Source organism: Neoarius graeffei, chromosome 24 (genome assembly GCF_027579695.1).
Source record: "Neoarius graeffei isolate fNeoGra1 chromosome 24, fNeoGra1.pri, whole genome shotgun sequence".
Lineage (NCBI taxonomy): Eukaryota > Metazoa > Chordata > Actinopteri > Siluriformes > Ariidae > Neoarius > Neoarius graeffei.
Genome location: NC_083592.1, coordinates 16232363 through 16250948, shown reverse-complemented (window position 1 = coordinate 16250948; position 18586 = coordinate 16232363). Strand labels below are relative to the sequence as shown.

The following is an 18586-nucleotide window of genomic DNA, read 5'->3' as shown; positions in this document are numbered from 1 at the left end:
AGGCAGACTAAAGATGCCCTAATAAAGTTGCAAGCAATTGCATATGAAGAGAAAGTATTTGTTCATTTCATTGCAACTTTTCTGGATCTTATTGCAATTTTAGGCATGGAAGACATGTTGAACGAATTAAACCAAAGACTTCAGCTTCTTAAAACAAATTAAGTCTAAAACAGTTAAATGTTTGGACTGCCGAAGTCCGTCATTAAAACGTCTTACCTGCGTTTGTATGTTTACTTTATGAATTTACTATTGATATTTCACGGAAAATATCTCACATCCGTGAATAAAACCAGGATATACCATGACTGACTGTCACCATTTAAAAAAAAAAATTTTTTTTTTGATGTCACTTGAGCCATCCTTGTCCAATCCCTGCACAGGAGTTTTTTGATTAGGGGATATTTAAAAAACAAACAAACCCTCACCAGCCACTTTATTAGAAACACTCGTACACCTGCAGTTTGATGTAGGTCTCTCATCAGCCGAGCCCTTGACAGCAGCACAGTGAAAAATCATGCAGATACAAATCAAGAGCTTCAGTTATTGTTCACTTCAAACATCAGAATGGGAGAAATTGTGATCTGTGACTTTCACTGTGGCATGGGTGTTGGTGCCAGATGGACTGGCTTGAGTATTTCAGAAATTGCTGATCTCCTGGGGTTTTCGCACAACAGTCTCTAGAGTTTACACAGAATGTTCTGTGGGTGGAAACAAACGCCTTGATGATCAGGGAGGTCAGAGGAAAACGGTCAGATTGGTTCGAGCTGCCAGGAAGGATATAGTAATTCATATAATCACTCTTTACAACCGTGGTGAGCAGAAAAGCATCTCGGCATGCAACAGCAGAAGGCCACATTGGGTTCCACTCCTGCAGCCAAGGTCCTATTAAAGTGGCTGGTGAGTATACATTGACTGACAGGACACCTTGTATAACATTTCAGTCCTTTCAGTGCTGCAGTTAAAGAAGAAGCTTTTATTTGTCACATGTACACAAGCATAGTGAAATTCGTTCTCTGCATTTAGGCTGCTGGGCCATAGAAGGTGCACGCTGCATGCTGCACGCTACACGTTCACGTGAAGAATCGGACCCTGGGCCATTAAACTTCATGCTTGGATGTTCACGTGTTGCGTCTGTTCTACTTTGACCGAGTAACCAACAATATGGACTCTTCGGATGACGATGATTGCCTCATTCTGCTTTTACTGAGACAGAGGAAGAGAAAAAGGAACAGAATTTGGAGCCGAGAACACTTCCTTCTGAGAGAAACCCGTGGTGAATTTCACCGAACATTCTATAATCTGCTTGACAATCCCGATGAAGAACTATTTTTCAATTATACCATTCAATTATATTTTTTCTGAAGTTTTCCCCTGAAAGCATAGAGTTATCTCCCTAGACCCGTTCTGATTGGCTGGCGCGGCGGTGACCGCATGCATTGACTGGAATTTCCGTCTTCACGCCTAGAAAAAAGTGTGCATGTTCATTTCACGCTTCACGCGTGAAGTGTGCAGCGTGCAACGTGAACGCCGTTCTATGGCCCAGAGCAAGTCATGCTACGTTTGTCCACTTTTCTTTACACGCGTGTAGTGTGTAGCGTGCAGCATGCAGCGTGCAGCGTGAACCTTCTATGGCCCAGCTGCCTTAGCCCATCTGTGCGCGCGCACACACCCAGAACAGTGGGCAGCTATGCTACAGCACCCAGGGAGCAGTTGGGGGTTAGGTGCCTTGCTCAAGGGCACTTCAACCCAAGGCCGCCCCGTGTTAACCTAACCGCTTGTCTTTGAACTGTGGGAGAAACTGAAGCACCCGGAGGAAACCCACACAAGACACGGGGAGAACATGCAAACTCTGCACAGAAAGGCCCCAGTCAGCCGCTGGGCTCGAACCCAGAACCTTCTTGCTGTGAGGCAACAGTGCTAACCACTACACCACCATGCCGCCATCTCTGTATTTGACCTGTACACTTTGTGCTAATGTGACTCGAGTGGGTGAGACGAGCATGCTGGCTCAATCATCAAGTGCACAGTGAAAGAAGAATTTCACTTCTGAACTTGTAGAAAGGGGCGCAAAGACTGAGAGATGGACATTTTATTCTTGCTGATGAAGACCGCAAACAGACAAGAAAGCAATATACAAAGGGTGTTCTAAATCCCTTGCTGCAACATAGCCTGGCTGATGAATATTACCCCGCGCCAACTTTGATTAGCAGATAAACAGTTTGGGATCACACAGTATTGGTCTTGAACGAACTAACTAACTAACTAACGTTTTTGTGTCCAACTTTGAGGGGAATTGATTGTATTTTTCTTTAGAAAACAGTAAATTTAAATCAAACTGTTGAAATTTGTGAATTTCCTTTATTTAAATTACGTGCATCCTATTTTTTATAAAAAAGAAAAAGCTGGAAAATAAACTGAATTTTACATTTCCAGTAACTTATTTTTGTGTGTATTTTTTTTTTTCCCCCATTATATGTAGTTATTTCGAGTAAGTATTGTTTTTGTATTGAAAGCCATTGGCTGTATCGATGGAAAACCAATTCTTTGTGTGAGGCTAAATGTTTTGCTATTCTGAGCACTGTGTTAGAACCTGACATGCTGGGACGCCAACACAGTGCCTCGCATTTCCTCTGTAGCACATGATGAATCAGTTTCCTGCAGCAAAGATCTGTTCATGCTCTAAACATAAATGTGTATTTGTGCTCTTTTCTCAGGTGTGAGAATTTTCATTGAGAAGAAGGCTCAGCTGACATTGTTGGGTACAGAGATGGATTTTGTTGAGACAAAACTGTCCAGCGAGTTTGTGTTCAACAACCCCAACATCAAGGGTACATGTGGTTGTGGGGAGAGCTTCAGTGTTTAAACAACTTTGTCATGTGTACTTTTTACAGTATACATCACACTCCCATTCCTCAGTCAAAGAACCACCTTGTGGAAGTAAAGACTCCGACATGAGAGATTAGCACTGGGGCTCCGTGTCCTGTGCTGCAACCAACTGAAAATGATTGTCGTCACCACTACTGTTTAGTGACTAGCATTCAACTCCATTTGTGTCTTCTTTTATTTTAAATATAATGTAAAAGATCAATGATGTAAAATATGGGTCAGTATTTATTTTACAGAAAATGAGGAATGTTTCTTGCATATTCATTAATCAGTACGAGAAATATATCTTGGTGTGTGATGCTAGTATGCTCGTACGGTATATGCTCATTATAAATGGAGGCGTGTGTGTTATTGAGAATGAGGGAGAACTCTTCCACTGAAGTTAGGCTATATATTTTTTTTTTGCCTTTATTTATATTTTATAATCCAGTCAGTTCATTTCACTGAACGTTGATGCTATGAAATAGAACTTGACAAATCAGACTGCGTACTCCTTAAAGCTGCTCAGAGATGCAGCATAGCATCTGAACCGTCCCTGCATCCAGAGAGGAAGGTGTACGTTTATTAGAACCAGATGTATGAGAAATCACAGGCTTATTAATTATACAGTGGAAGACTCAGGTGCTGAGTAGTAGTGATGACTTTGCATTTTAAAAAAGTGTCCTTGATGCAGATCATTCTATAATGTGTGTGTGTGTGTGTGTGTGTGTGTGAGTGAGAGAGTGAGAGAAAGAGGAACAAAAAGTAAACAACCTGTCTTTTAACGCACAATAAAGCTCATAGCAAAATTCAAAGATGCTTGGGTTCTTTCCTGACGCATGTAAGAAAGATTAGATGATCTTGTGCTAAAATTGTGACCAATTTACGATAGTTATCATTTTGTAAAGGAAGTATGAGCTACTGTGGCCTATGTGATCTGTCAAGAAAAAAAAAAGAAAGCACAACTTTATTCATCACACACTTGTGAAATTTCCTCTCTGCATTTAACCCATCTGAAGCAGTGAACACACGCATACCCAGAGCAGTGGGCAGCCATGCTAACAGCGCCTGGGGATCAGTAGGGAGTTAGGTGCCTCGCTCAAGGGCACCTCAGCCCAAGGCCGTCCCATATTAACCTAACCGCATGTCTTTGGACTGTGGGGGAAACCAGAGCACCCGGAGGAAACCCACGCAGACACGGGGAGAACATGCAAACTCCACACAGAAAGGCCCTCACCGGCCGCTGGGTTCAAACTCAGAACCTTCTTGCTGTGAGGCGACCGTGTTAACCACTTACACCGCCGTGCTGCCCACTGCACGGTCAACACTGCTCATAAATACAATTAAAAATGTACATTTTACAAAGCGACTGATCGTGATGGAAGAGAAGCAGCTAAAATCTAAATACTTAAAAATTCGTCACAAATTTTAAGGACAAAATTTGAAATACTTCCAGTTTTTTGATGTGTGTCAAATAACTGGAAGATGAAGTCTGGTAAAGCAGGGCAGATAAGGAGCATTCTGGCTCATAAACCTGCAAATACTTTCATACCATTGCCACAATGGCCATGGTGGACAAAGTACTGAGAAATTATACATGTAAATAATGTGTGGGATACTTAATTAAAAAATGGATGCACACTAATCCTGACACTTGCCCATTTTTCCTGCTTCCAACACATACACTTCAAGAGCTAACTGTTCTCTTGCTGCCTAATATATCTCACCCCTTGACAGGTGCCGCTGTAATGAGATAATCAATGTTATTCACATCACCTATCAGTGGTCATAATGTTATGGCTGATCTGTGGGGGGGGGGCCAAAATATGTACTCAAGTGAAAGTTTAAAAAAGTCACTACTTGTAAATGTAAAAAGTAAATGGTTTTACTGATGAAATTAAGTTCATGTCATGTTTTCGTGTGAAAATAACTTTTATTACTTATCTAAAGCTGTTACAGCATGAGTTTTGTTTCAAAGGAACTATGCAGTTTTGCCTGAAAACGTCGTTCAATCTTTGTTTGCAATATTTACCATTAGCTACAACTGGACTTTCTGGACCTACCTAATTACACCATATGACCAAAAGTTTGCAGACACTTGATCATCACACCCACACAGTACCAGTCAAAAGTTTGTACACACCTACTCACTCATAGGATTTTCTGTATTTTGACTGTTTTTTACATTATAGAACAATACTGAAGACATCAAAACTATTAAATAACATGGACTTGTGTGGTAAACAAAAAAGTATTAAAAACAAAATATTTCATATTTTAGATTCTTCAGAGTAGCCACCTTGATGACACTATTGTCATTATCTTAACCAGCTTCATAAGGTGGTTTTTCAATTAACAGTGTTACTTCGTCCAAAGTTAATTAGTGGACTAGTTTCTTGCCTTCTTAATGTGTTTCAGATCAAATAATAAATAATAATACAGTAAATAGCCTATTCAACAATTGTAGTAATCCATATTAGAGTGGTGGCTTCAATTATCGACACCTTAACAATCATTGGAAAAATAGAAAAGACTTTCAATACATAAATTGTGCATGAATAATTACTCAAACTTCCAATGGAAAAAAATGAGTCGATTCCCAATAACTTAGCGTATCAGATGACGTGGGAACATTCCACAACTATCGACACCTTTGTCCACAGTTATCAACACCATTCCACAATTATCGACATCCAGATGATTATTTTTTAAAAATCGGTCTGTGGTATTAAGTTAACAAAACAGTTTTTATTTAAAATTTGCTTTACATAGAATGCGTGTTTAGATACAAAATGGCCACTGTCAAATGAAAGAGTAAGAAACAAAGTAGATTTTGACAAGGAGATCATGAAATATCGGTGAATTTGATGAGTAAAAAAACATCCATAATCTTTCCACCATGCTTACCTGCGATAACATCTGGGTTTTCTTCAAATTGCTGATCGTGCTAAAAAAAATTCCATCTCCGGTAACGAGCTGTGTCATCAGATGACAAGATCAAAGGGTGGTCTTCCGGTTGATTAATTAACTGTTGTAACTGAAACTCACCTTTGTAAAATTGTTTTTTTATTGGTAAATCTGAAAAGGTGTAAATAATTATGGACTGTCAATAATTGTAGCAGCCACTCTATGTCAAGAACTCAACTAAGTAAAGAGAAACGATGTGGATTTGTGTTCATTCAGCTCCAAGAGCAGTAGAAGTCAGGTGAGGAGACCTGGGGTGCAGTCAGAGTTCCAGTTCATCCTAAAGGTGTTCAGTGGGGTTGAGGTGCAATCCATTTAGAAAACTGGACACTCTCGGCCTCCCCCCTCTCACATGTGCCTGGTTAAAGGACTTTCTTACTAACCGGCCCCAGACTGTGAGACTTGGCCCCCACTTCTCCTCCACCCGCACGTTGAGCACCGGCTCTCCACAGGGCTGTGTGCTGAGCCCCCTCCTGTACTGCCTCTACACCCACGACTGTAGTCCGACCCACAACAACAACAACCTTATCGTCAAGTTTGCTGACGACACCACAGTGGTCGGACTCATCTCAAAGGGAGACGAGGCAGCCTACAGAGAGGAGGTCCTGAAGTTGGCAGCCTGGTGTTCAGAAAATAACCTCGCTCTGAACACCAAGAAAACCAAAGAGCTCATTGTTGACTTCAGGAAGCACAGCACCAACCTAGCCCTCTCTACATCAACAACGTGTATGTGGAGAGGGTCCACACCTTCCGGTTTCTCGGTGTCCTCATCTCCGCTGACATCTCCTGGTCAGCAAACATTACAGCAGTCATTAAGAAGGCCCAGCAGCGGCTACACTTCCTGCGAGTCCTCAGGAAGTACAACCTAAACTCCAACCTGCTGCTGACCTTCTACTGCTCATCCATCGAGAGCATGCTGACATACTGTATTACAGTATGGTACGGCAGCTGCACTGCTGTAGACAGGGAGAGGCTCCAGAGGGTAGTTAAGGCAGCACAGAAGATCATTGGCTGCCCTCTCCCCTCCCTGATGGACATTTACACCTCCCACTGCCTTAGCAGAGCTAAGAACATTATCACGGACAGCTCCCACCCTGGCTTTGATCTGTTCAACCTGTTGCCCTCAGGGAGGCGCTACAGGTGCATCAGGACAAAGACAAATCGATTAAAAAACAGCTTCTTTCCAAAAGCCATAACCGCCCTGAACTCGGATATGCTCTGACTTTATAGTCTATTTATTTTACTATTTTACTAATTTACTAATTTATAATGTGCAGTACTTTATAAGATGACTCTCTATGCAATACTTTTATAATGTGCAATACCACACTCCATAATGTGAAACGCAACACATTCACCTCAGGACTGTGCACCTTACACACAGCACATACACCTCAGGACTGTACACCTTACACACAACACATACACCTCAAGTCTGTGTACCTTACCTTACCTTGCAATACTTCATAATGTGTAATATTTTATCTTATAATGTGACTCTCTCGTGCAATAATTTATAATGTGACTGTCTCTGTGCAATACTTTATATGTGCAGTACCTCACTCCATAATGTGTAACACAACACATACACCTCAGACTGTGCACCTTACCCCCCTTAAACCCCCCTTTTTTTCTTCTCCCCCCTTCGTCTCTCTCTCTCTCTCTCTCTACACGCTGTTTGCACTGTTATTGGAGATGCTTTAATCTCATTGTATATGTGTATAGTGACAAATATAGGCATTCTATTCTATTCTATTTCAGTTCTTCCACTCCAATTTTGGCAGACCATGTCTTCCTGGAGCTCACTTTGCGTCCAGGGACATTGCGATGCTGGAACAGGTTTGGGCCTCTTAGTTCCAGTGAAAGGAAATTTAGTTTGGAGATGAACCACATATGGATATAATGGTGAGGTGTTCATAAACATTTGGCCATATAGCGTATGTTATTGGAATTAGCAAAGAAAACATGCTAACTTGGTTAAATATAGCCAGTTAATATTGGCAAATTAGCAAAGCGGATTTCGACATGCGTTCTTGGGAGGAAAAGGAAACACCTACATGTTCTACTGTAACATGTTGAAACATGAGGTAGTGACAGAGACACTCATCCTTCAGTTCAACGCTCAGGTCTACTCTTTTATCCACAGTACTGAACACAACTACAGTGCTGACTGATGAGAAGGTCAGTACTAATGAACTAACAATGAACAAAGTGCTTCCTGTTTATTAAAAAAAAAAAGGTGAAAGTAAGAGCGGCATGGTGGTGTAGTGGTTAGCACTGTCGCCTCACAGCAAGAAGGTCATGGGTTCGAGCCCAGCGGCTGGTGAAGGCCCTTCTGTGTGGAGTTTGCATGTTCTTCCCATGTCTGCATGGGTTTGCTCCGGTTTCCCCCAAAGACATGCAGGTTAGGTTAATCGGTGGCTCTAAATTGACCGTGAGTGTGAATAGTTGTTTGTCTCAGTGTCAGCCCTGTGATAACCTGATGACTTGTCCAGGGTGTACGCTGCCTCTCGCCCATAGTCAGCTGGGATAGGCTCCAGCTTGCCTGCAATCCTGTAGAGCAGGATAAGCGGCTACAGATAATGGATGGAAGTTGGAAGTAAAGGAAAAAGGTGGAAAAGCACTACTTTACTGAATTAGTCTCTGTCATTACATGAGAGTCATAAATACTTAACAAGAAATGAGAGAAATCTGAACTTTACATTTTTTTTAATTATTGCTGTAGTTATTGAGGGTTTGTGTTACTCTTACACAAGAAGCCATGAACATATCAAATGAACTGACTCATTAAACCTGGATATAAATACCACAAGGGGGAAAACAGTAAACTGATATCTGCCAAGATATTAATACTGACAGGATATACTAATTATTATGCTAAAAACATACAGTAGTTCCTTTGTCCTTAGTGGTAAAAGTTAAAAGCAGACAATAGAAAAAAGAGCTGAAAGAAGTGTGTGTGTGTGTGTGTGTGTGTGTGTGTGTGTGTGTGTGTTAGACTAGGCTAGGCTACCCAATTAATGAGCATTTCAATGTACAGTGGTGCTTGAAAGATTGTGAACCCATTAGAATTTTCTATATTTCTGCATAAATATGACCTAAATCCTCAAAAGATTTTCACACAAGTCCTAAAAGTAGATAAAGAGAACACAGTTAAACAAATGAGACAAAAATATTATACTTGGTCATTTATTTATTGAGGAAAATGATCCAATATTACATATCTGTGAGTGGCAAAAGTATGTGAACCTCTAGGATTAGCAGTTAATTTGAAGGTGAAATTAGAGTCAGGTGTTTTCAATCAGTGGGATGACAATCAGGTGTGAGTGGGCACCCTGTTTTATTTAAAGAACAGGGATCTGTCAAAGTCTGATCTTCACAACACATGTTTGTGTAAGTGTATCATGGCACAAACAAAGGAGATTTCTGAGGACCTCAGAAAAAGCGTTGTTGATGCTCATCAGGCTGGAAAAGGTTACAAAACCATCTCTAAAGAGTTCGGACTCCACCAATCCACAGTCAGACAGATTGTGTACAAATGGAGGAAATTCAAGACCATTGTTACCCTCCCCAGGAGTGGCCGACCAACAAAGATCACTCCAAGAGCAAGGCGTGTAATAGTCAGTGAGGTCACAAAGGACCCCAGGGTAACTTCTAAGCAAGTTAAGGCCTCTCTCACATTGGCTAATGTTAATGTTCATGAGTCCACCATCAGGAGAACACTGAACAACAATGGTGTGCATGGCAGGGTTGCAAGGAGAAAGCCACTGCTCTCCAAAAAGAACATTGCTGCTCATCTGCAGTTTGCTAAAGATCACGTGGACTGAAAAAAATGAACTCACTCTGTTGCTGGTGTTATAGAATCCTCTTTTGTTGGATTAACCAAACAAAGTCGCTTTTTAAGGTGTAATTAAGTCAGTTGCTTTATTTCAATTATGATTGACTTCTTTATATTAACTCAACAACATGTCATTAAATCAATACAACCTTTCTAAATAAAACGCCTATTACATTCAGCGTTAACAACGTTTGTCCTTCTGTTGATGCCGTACCTCCTTGAGTTCCTTCAGAGAAATTTGCTGCTCAGTGATGTTCCGTCATTTTGCCTTAGGACAGTTCCTATATGTCCTTAGCAGATAATTTACGGTTACGATGGTCAACTGTAGGTTCATGGAACTGAAAATTGTGTATTTCTGAACTGTTGTGTGTAAAGAAACTAAATATTCAGTTTAACTGAAATTGTTGAAATCAATATACACGGCTGAATAAATGCAGGTTTATTTTGAAATGGTGTTTCCTTCTACAGCTTATTTACTTGGATTTACACAAGAATACTGTGTTTTGTGTGAATTTACATAACAATGTTATGTCAAGTGTGGTTCCTCGCAACTGTGTTACTTTAAAGTAAATTAGCTTGACTGTGTTTTACTTATCTGTGAAAGGTTAATTGATTGAATTGAACAGCGTTAATTTGATTCAGCATAAGAGTATTTAATACAGATGAACTAACCAAGTTACTTTGAATATACTCAACTCACTTGTGTATGATTTACTGCATTTCATTGAGCTCAAATTAAAGAATACAGTATCTTAGAAGGGGGCGGCACGGTGGTGTAGTGGTTAGCGCTGTCGCCTCACAGCAAGAAGGTCCTGGGTTCGAGCCCCGGGGCTGGCGAGGGCCTTTCTGTGCGGAGTTTGCATGTTCTCCCCGTGTCCGCGTGGGTTTCCTCCGGGTGCTCCGGTTTCCCCCACAGTCCAAAGACATGCAGGTTAGGTTAACTGGTGACTCTAAATTGACCGTAGGTGTGAATGTGAGTGTGAATGGTTGTCTGTGTCTATGTGTCAGCCCTGTGATGACCTGGCGACTTGTCCAGGGTGTACCCCGCCTTTCGCCCATAGTCACCTGGGATAGGCTCCAGCTTGCCTGCGACCCTGTAGAAGGATAAAGCGGCTAGAGATAATGAGATGAGATGAGTATCTTAGAAGCTATGCAACACAGTTTTGTGGAACCACTTGACATAACTTTTTTAATTAAATCCAATAGAACATTTTTTTGAGTGTGGACAAGTCAGAAGACTATTGGAAAAATGTTTTGTGGACGGATGAGACCAAAAAATAACTTTATGGTTTAAATGAGAAGCATTATGTTTGGAGAAAGGAAAACACTGCATTCCAGCATAAGAACCTTATCCCATCTGCGAAACATGGTGGTGGTAGTATCATGGTTTGGGCCTGTTTTGCTGCATCTGGGCCAGGACAGCTTGCCATCGTTGATGGAACAATGAATTCTGAATTATACCAGCAAATTCTAAAGGAAAATGTCAGGACGTCTGTCCATGAACTGAATCTCAAGAGAAGGTGGGTCATGCAGCAAGACAACGACCCTAAGCACACAAGTCGTTCTACCAAAGAATGGTTAAAGAAGAATAAAGTTAATGTTTTGGAATGGCCAAGTCAAAGTCTTGACCTTATTCCTATCGAAATGTTGTGGAAGGACCTGAAGTGAGCAGTTCATGTGAGGAAACCCACCAACATCCCAGAGTTGAAGCTGTTCTGTACGGAGGAACGGGCTAAAATTCCTCCAAGCCGGTGTGCAGGACTGATCAACAGTTACTGGAAATATTTAGTTGCAGTTATTGCTGCACAAGGAGGTCACACCAGATACTGAAAGCAAAGGTTCACATACACTACTGTTCAAAAGTTTGGGGTCACTTTGAAATTTCCTTATTTTTGAAAGAAAAGCACTGTTCTTTTCAATGAAGATCACTTTAAACTAATCAGAAATACACTCTATACATTGCTAATGTGGTAAATGACTATTCTAGCTGCAAATGTCTGGTGCAATATCTCCATAGGTGTATAGAGGCCCATTTCCAGCAACTATCACTCCAGTGTTCTAATGGTACAATGTGTTTGCTCATTGCCTCAGAAGGCTAATGGATGATTAGAAAACCCTTGTACAATCATGTTAGCACAGCTGAAAACAGTTTAGCTCTTTAGAGAAGCTATAAAACTGACCTTCCTTTGAGCAGATTGAGTTTCTGGAGCATCACATTTGTGGGGTCGATTAAATGCTCAAAATGGCAGAAAAATGTCTCGACTATATTTTCTATTCATTTTACAACTTATGGTGGTAAATAAAAGTGTGACTTTTCATGGAAAACACAAAATTGTCTGGGTGACCCCGAACTTTTGAACGGTAGTGTACTTTTGCCACTTATTGGATCATTTTCCTCAATAAATAAATGACCAAGTATAATATTTTTGTCTCATTTGTTTAAATGGGTTCTCTTTATCTACTTTTAGGACTTGTGTGAAAATCTGATCATGTTTTAGGTCATATTTATGCAGAAATATAGAATATAGGGTTCACAAACTTTCAAGCACCACTGTATAGTCCAATGTCGTTAGGTTGTGTCACAATTCGCTGCTTGTTCCCTATAGAAGCGCACTACATTATGTGTAAAATCACAGCGGTTGTAGAGTACAGAGTGCACTATGTGCTGTGTTTGGGACTGCACTGCTTCTCCTGTAGCGACCATATGGGACGCTACGCCGCTCCCTAAGGTGAGTTGCCACGGCAACGCGGGCGCGAGGAGGCAATGCGCGCTAAGGTACCCGGGAAAATGTCACATCTCACGTCACGCTGTCCAACAAAGTTATGGTTTGTGTTTGAGGGGAAAATCAGAGTCTGCGACAGTGTAGGAGGGGAAAGAGAATGAACATGTCCACTTTAAGTGATTCTGGTTTTGAAGAGGACCTCCAGAGCCCTTCTCCATCCCAGCAGCACGTCGCAGCTCCATGGTCAGGACACGGACTGGCAGCTGAGGACCTGCACAGCCAGCACGATGAGAGCTGCTTCATCATTCAGACCAACAAGCAGGAGGACTTTCTGCCTCTGGACTGTTTGGCTCGCCAGCCACAGGTTACCATTTCAAGCTTTCTTTTCAAAGCAGTTTCATTCAGAAGTTTGTTGTCCATGGGAGATGTTGTGGCCTAATGGTTCGAGAAGCAGCTGTGAGACCAAAAGGTTGCTGGTTCAATTGCCTGGAATAGCCGGAGTGCTTGGATGAATGATGTTGATGAATGAAACCCAAATCTTCCTAATACAGCTTCCGAAGCTGGTCTGTAGACACGCATCTCAGATTAATCAGATGCAAACTATACAAAATATGATGCATCATTATTCATTCTCATCTCATTATCTCTAGCTGCTTTATCCTGTCCTACAGGGTCGCAGGCAAGCTGGAGCCTATCCCAGCTGACTACGGGCAAAAGGCGGGGTACACCCTGGACAAGTCGCCAGGTCATCACAGGGCTGACACATAGACACAGACAACCATTCACACTCACATTCACACCTACGGTCAATTTAGAGTCACCAGTTAACCTAACCTGCATGTCTTTGGACTGTGGGGGAAACCGGAGCACCCGGAGGAAACCCACACGGACACGGGGAGAACATGCAAACTCCGCGCAGAAAGGCCCTCGCCGGCCACGGGGCTCGAACCCGGACCTTCTTGCTGTGAGGCGACAGTGCTAGCCATTACACCACCGTGCCACCCCACAGGCTTGCTCATTAGGGATAAATACATTTATTAGGAATGAACTAATTTTATTCCTAATAAATTTATTTATCCCTAGTGAGCAAGCCTGTGGGGTGGCACTGTTGCCTCACAGCAAGAAGGTCCTGGGTTTGAGCCCAGCAGCCGGCGAGGGCTTTTCTGTGTGGAGTTTGCATGTTCTCCTCATGTCTCCGTGGGTTTCCTCCAGGTGCTTTGGTTTCCCCCATAGTCCAAAGGCATGCAGGTTAGGTTAATTGGTGGCTCTAAATTGACCGTAGGTGTGAATGTGGGTGTGAATAGTTGTCTGTGTCTATGCGTCAGCCCTGCAGTGACCTGGCGACTTGTCCAGGGTGTACCCCGCCTCTTGCCCATAGTCAGCTGGGATAGGCTCCAGCTTGCCTGCGACCCTGTAGAACAGGATAAGCGGCTACAGATAATGGATGGATGGAAATGTATTTATCCTTAGTGAGCAAGCCTGTGGGGCGACACGGTGGTGTAGTGGTTAGCACTGTCGCCTCATAGCAAGAAGGTCCTGGGTTTGAGCCCAGCGGCCGGCGAGGGCCTTTCTGTGTGGACTTTGCATGTTCTCCGGGTGCTCTGGTTAGTCCAAAGACATGCAGGTTAGGCTAATTGGAGGCTCTAAAGGTGTGAATGTGAGTGTGAATGGTTGTTTGTCTCTGTGCCAGCCCTGCGATAATCTGGTGACTTGTCCAAGGTGTACCCCGCCTCTCGCCCATAGTCAGCTGGGATAGGCTCCAGCTTGCCTGTGACCCTGTGGAACAGGATAAGCGGTTACAGATAATGGATGGATGGATGGATGGATGGATAGATAGATGGAGCAAGCCTGTGTCGATGGTGGTAAGGAAAATCTCCCTCAGACAACATGAGGAAGAAACCTTGAAAGGAACCAGACTCAAAAGGGAACCCGTCCTCATCTGGGTGATAACAGATAGCATGATTATAAATAACTTGCTTATATAACTGTGTCCTGTATAGTCACAAAGTACAATTGTGAAACCAGGAAATTCATTCTAGTTTTAGCATGAAGTCTATTTTGTTGCTCAATTGTTCATTGATGGAGATGTGAGTGCAAAAATTCTTCATGATAACTGCAGTCCTAAAGTTATCAAGGCAATTGTAGTCCTCAGCCATCATAGCAAAACTGTAAGTGTCCAGAGCCATCTTCTAAGTGTTTTTTCGACTGTCCACATGGGGCCATCCTCCACAGGAGCGATGTGATGAGACTCCAGCCAGAAGTAGGGCATCAGGACAGATCAGGCAGGTCCAAAGAGCAGGAGAGGTCAGCATTACTGGTGTCTCAGGATCGACATAACTGGAATAAAAGACTTGTTGGGTGTTACTGGAAAATGATCAGGGGTGAAATCTACTTCATTAAATCACAGCTTCACTCGCCACACCACTCTGTCTTTGATTATTTTCCTGTAACCGCATGCTGCCATGCCACGCTGGTGCAGCACGTAGCTATACCACCTAACAGCTCCAGGGTCACAGGTTTGACCCTGAACTCTGGGTGATGCAGTAGTCTGTTTGGAGTTTCTGTGCAGGTTTTCCTCGTGTCTATGTGGGCTTTCTCTGGTCACCTCACCTGCAAAAATATGGCAGTAGGTGACACACTATATTGAATATTTTTTAATCATCTTAGACATTTGAATTGTTTTATTAAGACAAGGTGAATGTAATGCTCATGTTTTCCCAGATAACCGCCGAGGCACGCTGTAAACTGGTGAGCTGGCTCCTAGCCGTTTATAAACACTTCAAGCTGTCGTTTGAGTCCTGCTGCTTGGCCGTCAACATCATGGACCGATTTTTGGTCACAACGTCAGTGGCAGCAGATTGCTTCCAGTTACTCGGCGTGACGTCTTTACTGATCGCAACCAAACATGTATGTTTAATGAAGGATGGTTGTTGGATCTGTTGCCTGTGTACTGTATTGACATCTCACAGCTTCTTTTAACATGACAAAATCAAAGGTTACTGCTGTACATTAAAAATACAGTGTTATAACATTTAACTGTCAGCGCCACTTAATTTTATTAAAATTCTTTAATAAATAAATAATATCGGAAAATAATCTACTTCAGGATGATAAAGGCCTGATGCTGATTATTTTCCCATAACAGCATGCACCATCATAATTATTAGGTCTGTGGACCCTGAAGGACCCAGATGGAATGAGGCGTCAGATATTTGCCTGATTATTTTCTAGGTCACTTAGGGATTCTGAAACATTTCTCATTTTGAACAGAAATAAATAAATAAACAAATAAATAAATAAAAACCTTCTCCCTGGACTTAGACTGAGATTTGTGCCAGCTGCCACTAGGCTGTGCTGTCTCTCTTCTATCAGAAAGCTGAAACACTGAATGTCTGGTGCATTAGTGTGACTCAGACTGCGAACAGCACTACGTAACGAAGCAAAACATACACTGATCCACCATAAAATCAAAAACACTGACAGGTAAAGTGAATTACTTTGATTATCTCGTTACAACGGCACCTGTCAAGGGGTGGGATATATTAGGCAGCAAGAGAACAGACAGTTCCCGAAGGTGATGTGTTGGAAACAGGAAAAATGGGCAAGCATAAGGATCTGAGTGACTTTGACTAGAGCCTGGGTCTGAGCATCTCTAAAATGGCACATCTTGTGGGGTGTTCCCAGTATGCAATAGTTAGTACCTACCAAAAGTGGTCCAAGGAAGGACAACCGATGAACCGGCAGCAGAAGAAGAAGAACAACTTTATTCATCACATGTACACTTGTGAACTTCCTCTCTGCATTTAACCTATCTGAAGCAGTGAACACACACATGCGAGCAACGAGCACACACATATACTCAGAGCAGTGAGCAGCCATGCTAACAGTACCCAAGGAGCAGTTGGGGGTTAGGTGCTTTGCTCAAGGGCACCTCAGCCTAAGGCCACCCCATGTTAACCTAACCATATGTTTTTGGACTGTGGGGGAAACAGGAGCACCTGGAGGAAACCCACACAGACATGGGAAGAACATGCAAACCCCACCCAGAAAGGCCCCTGTCAATTACTGGGCTTGAATCCAGAACCTTCTTGCTGTAAGGCGACAGCGCTAACCACTACGCCACCCTTTAAAAGGCACTTAGCAAAGAATGATTTTGATCCATCAACCTCTGGGTTATGGACCCAGCACGCTTCTGCTGCACCACTCTGCTGCCTAAGGCTCATTGATTAGCATGGGGAATGAAGGCTAACCCATATGGTCCAATCTCACAGAAGAGCTACTGTAGCACAAACCGCTGAAAAAGTTAATGCTGACACCTGTTTTAACCAACATTAACTTTTTCAGTGGTTTGTGCTACAGTCACTCTTCTGTGGGACTGGACCATATAGGCTAGCCTTCATGCCCCACGCATATCCATGAGCCTTTGACATCCATGACCCTTTTGCCGTTTCACTGGTTGTCCTTCCTTGGACCACTTTTGGTAGGTACTAACCACTGCATACCGGGAACACCCCAAAAGATGTGCCATTTTGGAGATGCTCAGATTCAGTCATCTAGCCATCACAATTTGGCCCTTGTCAAAGTCACTCAGATCCTTACGCTTGCGCATTTTTCCTGCTTCCAACACATCAACTTCAAGAACTAACTGCTCCCTTACTGCCTAATATATCCCACCCCTTGGCAGGTGCTTCTGTAATGAGATAATCAATGTTATTCACTTCACCTGTCAGTGTTCATAATGTGTTATGGCTGATGAATGTATAACATTAGCAGAAACTATTACAATATAATGAATTGCAATTCCCACATGTCACATCAGAGAGGATTGATTTGAAATAAATACAACAGCACACATGGATAGTCAAAATAAGTGCTTTATTTTGTTTTATTTTGATACTGTCATCAGTTTGTGGTTAATGAATTCACAGGAGGACTTCTCTTCTATCAGACAAAAACTGACTTTAAATGTAAAAAGTGGCATTAAGCATGATCATGTAAAACCCTGCAGTGTTGATATGTGTGTGTTGTTGTATTATCACCCTCAGGTTGAAGTTTGCTCCCCGCGCATTAAGCAGCTGCTCTCACTGTGCTGTGATGCTTTCTCCAGAGAGCAGCTCTGCAATCTCGAGTGCCTCATTCTCCTCAGACTCAACTTTCGCCTGGCTGCACCAACCCTCGCTTTCTTTCTTGATTACTTCATCAGTCAGGAGTTTTCCAGATATGCAACTGGAACGGAGGAAAAAATCCCAGACGAAGGAAACAACCACAGGAGCTGGAAAGCCACTGAAGAGCAGCTCTTCACTGTGAAGAGGTATAAATGTTTAGCTTGCAAAGTGTGTGAGCTGAGTATGGCAGACTACGCTTTCAACAAGTACCAGCCATCTGTGCTTGTACAAAGTGCTTTAAATCTAACAAAGGACCTATTAAGGAGACAATTAAAAGAGTCCTCAGTCAAACACACCAGCTCATCAGAGATGTTAGACTTTCTCTGTGTTGTAGATAACAACCCACAGGGCTTGGACAATCATACTTTAATCCAGCAATGCACACAAGAGCTGAAATTATTAGTGTCTCTCAATCAGGAGTCAGTTCAGGACTTAATAACACTCTGAACCACTGCAACTAATCCGTGCTGTCAAATTCAGGACATTTTTGTTTACTTTTGTTTATTAGCTATGAAGGAGAAGGCCTGTCACAGTTCTAACATCTTGCTTCATGATTAATTTCCATACAAAAATGCAAATGACTGTATTTTCTGTTGATATCCTGGATATTGATTTATGACATCCATCCATTATCTGTAGCTGCTTATCCTGTGCAGGGTCACAGGCAAGCTGGAGCCTATCCCAGATGACTATGGGTGAGAGGCGGGGTACATCCTGGACAAGTCACCAGGTTATCGCAGGGTTAACACATAGAGACAAACAACCATTCACACCTACGGTCAATTTGGAGCCACCAATTAGCCTAACCTGCATGTCTTTGGACTGTGGGGGAAACCGGAGCACCCGGAGGAAACCCACACAGACACAGCGAGAACATGCAAACTCCACACAGAAAGGCCCTCATTGGCTCGAACCCAGGGCCTTCTTGCTGTGAGGCAACAGTGCTAACCACTACACCACCGTGCCACCCGACTGTAAAAATAACACAACTTAATTATATAAACCCTATTACTGGTATATAGAGGACCAGC

At 42.5% G+C, this 18586-nt stretch overlaps 2 protein-coding genes across 2 annotated transcripts in view; both read left to right on the top strand.

Moving 5' to 3' along the window:
- The window catches only part of isca1 (iron-sulfur cluster assembly 1), a 29689-nt gene extending 26009 nt beyond the window's left edge, over positions 1-3680 (top strand). The window contains exon 4 of the mRNA XM_060906792.1: positions 2715-3680. Coding sequence (XP_060762775.1) covers positions 2715-2863 — 149 coding nt within the window. The 3' untranslated portion in view covers positions 2864-3680. The remainder of the gene's footprint in view (positions 1-2714) is intronic.
- An 8873-nt stretch (positions 3681-12553) lies between these two features.
- On the top strand, positions 12554-18002 carry LOC132872840 (cyclin-O protein B). Its single transcript, XM_060907935.1, has 3 exons — positions 12554-12754; positions 15112-15297; positions 17436-18002. The coding sequence occupies exons 1-3, from the start codon at positions 12554-12556 to the stop codon at positions 18000-18002; spliced, it is 954 nt and encodes a 317-aa protein (XP_060763918.1).
- The last annotated feature ends 584 nt before the right edge of the window (positions 18003-18586 follow it).

What these genes read in the sequence shown, in the direction of transcription:
- LOC132872840 (XM_060907935.1), top strand. Translation starts at nt 12,554, where the DNA reads ATGTCCACTTTAAGTGATTCTGGTTTTGAAGAGGACCTCCAGAGCCCT. An exon ending in GTTTGGCTCGCCAGCCACAG is followed by an intron (nt 12,755 to 15,111) that starts GTTACCATTTCA and finishes ATGTTTTCCCAG; the next exon opens with ATAACCGCCGAGGCACGCTG. An exon ending in TACTGATCGCAACCAAACAT is followed by an intron (nt 15,298 to 17,435) that starts GTATGTTTAATG and finishes TATCACCCTCAG; the next exon opens with GTTGAAGTTTGCTCCCCGCG.